Source organism: Cajanus cajan, chromosome 7, assembly GCF_000230855.2.
Source record: "Cajanus cajan strain Asha chromosome 7, NIPB_CcT2T_4, whole genome shotgun sequence".
NCBI lineage: Eukaryota > Viridiplantae > Streptophyta > Magnoliopsida > Fabales > Fabaceae > Cajanus > Cajanus cajan.
This window is the reverse complement of record NC_138523.1, coordinates 40,101,374-40,108,927: the sequence shown is the minus strand read 5'-3', so window position 1 is coordinate 40,108,927 and position 7,554 is coordinate 40,101,374. Positions and strand designations below refer to the sequence as shown.

At 36.3% G+C, this 7,554-nt stretch overlaps 1 protein-coding gene across 5 annotated transcripts; it reads right to left on the bottom strand.

Annotated features, from left to right (window-relative positions):
* Positions 1–595: 595 nt before the first annotated feature.
* On the bottom strand, positions 596–5,798 carry LOC109812053 (alpha/beta-Hydrolases superfamily protein). Of its 5 annotated transcripts, none has more exons than XM_083059629.1 (9): positions 5,665–5,798; positions 5,045–5,146; positions 3,936–4,244; positions 3,288–3,487; positions 2,776–3,126; positions 2,484–2,684; positions 2,220–2,290; positions 1,709–1,848; positions 596–1,322 (listed from the first exon to the last, which is right to left on the bottom strand). In XM_083059629.1, the coding sequence occupies exons 2-9, from the start codon at positions 5,082–5,084 to the stop codon at positions 973–975; spliced, it is 1,662 nt and encodes a 553-aa protein (XP_082915755.1). In that variant the 5' UTR covers positions 5,085–5,146; positions 5,665–5,798; the 3' UTR covers positions 596–972. The 5 variants fall into 5 exon arrangements, with proteins under 5 accessions (XP_082915755.1, XP_082915756.1, XP_020231507.1 ...); XM_083059630.1 differs by having other exon boundaries at positions 3,936–4,238; positions 5,665–5,796; XM_020375918.3 differs by lacking the exon at positions 5,665–5,798 and having other exon boundaries at positions 5,045–5,640.
* Between the last annotated feature and the right edge of the window lie 1,756 nt (positions 5,799–7,554).

Here is a 7,554-nt window from a genome sequence, read left to right as displayed (position 1 = left end):
TACTTGGTACAGATTAGATCCTAATAAATAAAAGCAAAAAAATAAAAAATAAAAAACTCTTTTACATTTTTATGCTTTCATGATTTAGCCGAGACAGATGAATGATTGACAAAACAATTGGCATTAACAAAAGTAAAAGTGCAGGTGGTAAAGTACTGCAAGACAAACAACTAAAAGACATAATAACCATTTCAAAAGGTGCAGGTGAGCGTAATTTACCATTGAGCTCCCCAAAGCACGTTTAATCAAAACTCTTCAATTATTTTGCTTTAACAAAGTAAATTTACGCTTTTCAGTTTACTCCATGACTAGAGCAAGGTGAAATCATGATGAAAGGATCATTGAAGCTAAGCACTTGAATTGGAGGATGAAAGTATCCAATTCCCACCAGCTGATGCATCTCACTGAAAACGTGTAATGGACGCACACAAAAGAGATTTCTTAAAAATCTAGGTTGAAGTTCTTTGTCGTTCGCTCTGAGCTATTGTTTTATTGTATACTGTATAGATTAATATTTTCACTGTTGATTTTTAACACTAAATTGTTAAGCGAAGGAAAAGAAAATAGTCGATACACCTACTAAATAAGACACAGATGAAGAAATTCAGCGATAACTCTTCAAAATAATAATTCACAACAGTCACTAGTTGAGATCCATATGCATATACAAATTGAAAACATGAGCTACAACATGATGGTTCTCAAGGAAATAGACTCTATAATGATTGATTGAATGTTATTTGGTACGGGTCTAAGTCAGTGTTTATTTTGAGGATAGAACCAACTATCCACAATTCTTATCGTATTTAGCCAAAATTGCCTAACTTCTAATCTTATGTGCTATTGCTAACACCTCCGCACAGGCTACAGAACTGTAAGGTACCCCCTAAGCACAGAAAATCAGCTACACAATGTACAGTTTTATTACAATCAAATGATATTATGAAAAATTAAAATAATGAACAATATTTGTTATTTAAATATACCTTCCTTTCCACACCATGGCAAACCTTTAAGAACGTCTCTCAAAGCATAATAATGGCTATCACATCTGTGGTCTGTGATCAAATTGCCCGAAAGGATTATCTTCTGGAAATGCTCACCAGGCTCCCTCTTCGAAAGGGTGAAAAAATCCTTCCCAGCAGCATTTTGGGATCCTAAGTTTCTCTTAAGATAGTAAACAGCCCCAGGTATAAATAACTCCTCGATAACTGCAGGTTTAGTTCCCGCGACTTTTGTGACAACTGCAGTTTCCTTTGCAGCTTTGGAGGGCAGGGGAGTCTCTGTAGCATCTGGCAACAAGTCCTTATCAATGGTACCAACTGTGTACACGCACCAAAACATCTTATGATAGACATGTCATAATGAATGCAATTAAAGGGCACAAATAAGAATTAAACACCCACAAGGGAAAATTTAGTTTACAACTTCATTTTACTTTCAGAGTAGGGGGTATGTTAAAGAAGGAGGAAGCCACCAATAGCACTAAAAACTCCAACGCATTGATGTAAAACAAGAAAAACTATAATTATGCACCCCCCCCCCCCCCCCCTCCCCCTCCCCCCAAAAAAAATATATAGAAAGCTCATTAGCCAGTAGACCATTGGACGTTTCAAAAAGGTTTGAAATGGTGGAACTGTGTAACTAGAATATAGTTCACTTTTCCAGAGAAAATTAAGTTTTAAACCAATACAACAAAAAGGCTTACCAGCTAAACTTTTGTTTCTCCTGAAATTTGCATAATCAGCAAGTTTGCGAGCTACATCTTGCACTGAAGACACAACCTGCTTTGCATTTGTAACCAAATCTGTGACACTTTTCCAGTCTTCTTTCTCAATTACACTCATCCTGATGAAAATACCATATCCTTTGATCAAACCTTTTGTTGGCTAACTAGCAAGTACATATTAAGCTTTTAAAGCCATTGACACCTACTAGATTTTAGTTTAGATATTTAAGCTCTACAGTGGTAAATACATATAGAAATTATTTGTTGGAATACTCAGTTACCATCCAGTATCCACACATTTTCACCCCATGTCTAACTTGATAATACAAACCTCAAACAATGAGTCCCGCATTTATAGTAAAAAAGTGTACAAGTTCAAGGAAAAAAAAATTTATAGCAGAGATGCAGTTGGTTCCTAAGTGCTTTCCTGCATGTCAGACAAGAAGAGAAGCTGTCCTTACTTCAACATTATAAATTAAATGTCACTTACCAATCAGTTTGAAGAATTTCATTTCTGAGCCTTGTTAGGGAAGCTACACTCAATCTAGGTATAATATCATCCTGTACATTTTCAAAAACAAGAAGTCATAAGAAACACAATAGATAAATAGAGACAAAACTTGGGAAAAGAATATTACTCATCTTAGGAAACCATAGATATAATTACTTTCTTCTAGATCAAATATTGTTAAACAGACATTGTCATACATTATCACATACCTGCATCACAACATTGTCATACATTATCACATACCTGCATCACAACTGTCGATACATAGCCAGAGCAGCTTTCAGCAAGTTCTTTGGAGACACATGGTGGAGTTCCATATCCAACAGCAGACACAATGTCAGGGCTAAAACCCAGCTCCTTTGATGATTTTCTACGGATCATTATTGCCAACAAAGAAGCTATAGCACCTCCCAGAGAATGACCGACAAGTCTTAACTTAAATCCCTGATAAAGAGTTAACCACACCTCATGACATGAATGAGAAAAACAAATGAATTAAGAAACAAAAACCAAAATAGATGATGATCATCCCCACCTCATGTTTCTCTAAGCATTTTCTTATGATTTCAATCTCATGATGGAGAAACCAACGTGCAGATTCAGCAGTGCCAAAGTGGGTTGAATAGCCTTCAAAGGTGACTTCACCATCACTTGAGGAAACAATATCAGTGACAAGGTCATATATAGTATGTGTGCCACGAATGCCCAAAATTACAAGCTTTTTACGGGTATCAACCCCTATATAATATCCAGGCCTCATTATACTGGAGTTTTTAACAAATTTTATGATATTACTTTCTCGAAGCATGCTGTTCTTTGAAAGACTAGCAGGGCTATCCCTATAAGCACCTTTAGCCAACTCAATATGATAAATGAGATCTTGAACCTGAAATCCAGTAATAAGATTTATTGATAAGAATCAAGCATGTAATGGACCACAAAGATTTGTAGTGATATGCTAACATTAATAGTATAACATCACAATATCGCATGAACATATAAATATAATATATGACTTTGCCTCTAAAATGCAGTTTAAGAAGTTACAATTGATTCTGACAGTATCTGAATGCCTTTGATATCTTCAAATGGATGTGTAGAAGCTTGACGAAGATAGATCAGATACAAGCCAATCGTAAGGTCACTCAAGCTCCAATCTTGGATTCCAATCTTGCTCCGTTGGATGCAGGCAATTATTTCCATAAGGGATCGATTGCTTGGTGGGGGTTTGTTTACTATTCCATCTCCTGCATAACATGGAAACTGAGTCAGCCTCATTTTATTTTAAAGAAAATTGGAACATTATATGATCAAGTGTTTATGGAGCAAAGGAAAGACATATGGTAATTATATAAATAAATTTTATCATTTAATGTCATTGAGTCATGTGAGCAAGCCTTGGCACAGCGTAAGGCTGTTGTCTAGTGACCTGGAGGTCATAAGTTAAATCTTGGAGGCAGTCTCTCCACTTGCAGGGGTAATAAAGCTGTGTACATCTACCCTCCCTAGACCCCACAAGAAAGAAGCCTCGTGCACTAAATCACCCTACTATAATGTAACTGAGTCATATGACTCATAATTTGTTTATAACAGATGACTTTATAGGAAGGTACTTGCAATTTATGGCCATGCTAACTGTCTAACTTCATCAGATGAAACATGTTATGACAATGTGACTTATAACACTTAACAGACCTGTTGGCCGAGCCCACCTACAAAATTGCAGAGCAGGTTCAAGTGCCTTTGTGAGCCAAGCCAGCTCTAACTTCCACTTACTATCCGAGGGATCTTCATCATCAGAACTGTATTTGCTAATCCCATAATTCCCATCAGCCTTCTTAACTTTATATTTAAAAGAACTCTGTTGTGTTTCTTGCTCTTCTTTTGGCTTATCTTCTACCTTGTCTGCTCTTGACCTTTGCAATTGAAACCGGTTAAAAACACCATGTATATAGTTCCAATGTGGTTTTTCTCTATTGAGAACAAATTTGGTAGAATCTGCACCTTCAATTAAAAGTAATAGATATGAATATTTGGATACCATTTCCTAGCATGTGAAAATTGCATTAACAAAAATAATGGCACCCAAATACTAAGGCAATAGGAACTCGGGACCCATTCCGTTAAACTGTTAGGTGAAATCAGTTCTTCATGAACTATTACTGCATCAACCCATAACCAGAGTGATAACACAAAATCTCCGGTTGAAGATAGGCCTTTGGGCATCTTTCGTTTTCAACAATTCTTTTGCATATATATACTCTACAAGTAAACAAATGTTCTAATGTCGCTATATGCGCCTATGACACGTGCAATGAGAGAGCGTGGGTGCACAAGTTATTTTAAATTAAAATATTAAATACTAATAGTCAAACATATAAAATTTATTACATAACTCGTAATAATTCCTAGTTCACAAAGCAATTAATATTTGGAAAATTTGATCTGAAAAACAAGTTTGCAGTAAATCGTGATGTCTGGTTGAAAACAGCAGAACACGATCTTGGAAGAAAAAATCAGAGTGGCATTATTTAAAACTTAAAAGTGAAAGGTGATGCAAACATATGATGCTGTTACTAGATATCAGTAGAAACACTCTCCAGCGCAATTTGCAATTGACAATTGAAAATCAGGCTGGTTCCATTCCAGCAGCAGGAAAGCGGGATTGACGATTTGAATATTGAGAAACGCAACCGGAGTGGTAGAAGCAATAACACAAACGAGTGGTGGGCATATAAAAAAAAACATTGTTATGAGGATGCGGTGTGTGAAATGCAGCATAAAGCGGGAGAAAGTGAACTTACGGATATTACGGAGCAATTGCTTGGCGTATTGGGTATTCATTTGGAAGGGAAGAGGAAGAGAGGGTTGGATTATGGATACAGCACCACCGCTTCAGGAATACTCTATAAATCAATCTTCTTACATTAAACCAAACCAATCAAATATATATATATATTGACATCTCTTTCTTTTACTCCTATTGATTTGTCAAAGCTATGTTTTTTCTACATTTTTTTTATTACTCTTATTAAATTTTCTAAACAATATGAAGCTTCTCCAACACCCACCACTAAATATGTGCACCTATCAATTTTTTTTCCCATACACCCACAAATGAATGATACAAATCACAATAACAACCATGCATCACCAAATTTAAGGGAGCAATATTTTATTCCCAGTCACATCTGTCTTTACTTGATCATTAGATAAAGCTTATCAATGTTTTGATCACAATAAGCAAACGCACCAAATTTACTATTAGAAGTTGGCAAAACATTAACGAAATTTGAGACTAAAAATATTAAATCCAAAAGACATATATGTGTTCCCAATTTTGCTTCTTTTATTATGTATAAGCATGTATACTGGCTTCATAATGAAACAAAGACTTTGATAGGCAAACTTATCAAATTCTTACCTTTCCGCAACTACTAATGCATATGAAGAATATCATAAGCATAATTCTTAATTTTATTTGGCCATATTTTCTTTTTGGCTTTTATCTATTTATCTTTTTCCTGATATGGTTAGTGCATTGGGTTAATATTTGTTTCTCTGCTTACATGATTGTGTACATAAGAAGAAAATTTGGAAATAAACAACTCTGACCATCAAAATATCATAGTCCACCTAACTAATATTTTATATGTACCACTGATAATTAAGTTAGGATCAAAGTTTGCGTGACCATTATGTAGGGCCCGATTGTCCACCTTTTCCACCACCATAGTATGATATTGTCCGCTTTGGGCCCAAGCCCGCACGGTTTTGTTTTTGGGCTCCTTCCCAAAAGGCCTCATACTATGTGGAATGGTGGACACTTATAAACTAGCCAATGTTCCTTCATTTTACCGATGTGGGACTTGGGATGAATCCCAACAAACCTCCCCTCAGACCAAGGACCACATGTCTCGTGATCTCCTCCCCTCAAGCGATAATCCGTCACCATCTTGTACCGCCGTTAACTCTACGGGACACGCCGCCTGAACACCACAATATCAGGAAGACTTTCGACACAAGGCACCAAGTTCGAATCTCCATCGCGAGGCACAACACTGAGGGTCTTCCCGCATCAAACCCAGACGAACCGTTGGCTCTGATACCACTTGTAGGGCCCGATTGTCCACCTTTTCCACCACCATAGTATGATATTGTCCGCTTTGGGCCCAAGCCCGCACGGTTTTGTTTTTGGGCTCCTTCCCAAAAGGCCTCATACTATGTGGAATGGTGGACACTTATAAACTAGCCAATGTTCCTTCATTTTACCGATGTGGGACTTGGGATGAATCCCAACAAACCTCCCCTCAGACCAAGGACCACATGTCTCGTGATCTCCTCCCCTCAAGCGATAATCCGTCACCATCTTGTACCGCCGTTAACTCTACGGGACACGCCGCCTGAACACCACAATATCAGGAAGACTTTCGACACAAGGCACCAAGTTCGAATCTCCATCGCGAGGCACAACACTGAGGGTCTTCCCGCATCAAACCCAGACGAACCGTTGGCTCTGATACCACTTGTAGGGCCCGATTGTCCACCTTTTCCACCACCATAGTATGATATTGTCCGCTTTGGGCCCAAGCCCGCACGGTTTTGTTTTTGGGCTCCTTCCCAAAAGGCCTCATACTATGTGGAATGGTGGACACTTATAAACTAGCCAATGTTCCTTCATTTTACCGATGTGGGACTTGGGATGAATCCCAACACATTATTGATTGATATTGTGGCAGAGTGGAATAAAATGAAATTTAAAATGAAATGAAATTTCAAAGTAATAAAATCTTATATTTTATAGAAAAATTATCTCAATTCATGATATAATAATAATATTTTATATTTGAACTAACCAAAATTTCTTGAATCAATTCTCTTTTACAGAATTTTTATTTTTCCAAATTAAATCAAAATGCTTAAACTGATATCTACAAATTAAAATTTCTAATATCAATAAAAAAAATATATTACATTGATTTTTTTATATAAAAAAATTGTAGTAAAACAAAATCAAATAAAAAATTATTAGTAAATAATTAAAATATATGAAAAAAAAAACTTTTAATCAAATCATTTTTCATTCTCGAAGGAAACTCAAAAAGAGAAATTCTATTCTCTCATCGAGTAAATAGTGATGAAGCTCAGTGGGAATCATTCCCATGATGAAAACCACTCCATTAAAAAATTCACCACCAATTTTTCAAGAAGCTGAATAGCAGCTGAGCATAGCAAGTAGGTGTTGCTTCTTAAACTAAAGACAATCATTCGAATCATTGAGATCTTAAATTGTTGATTTCAGAGATTCACTAAT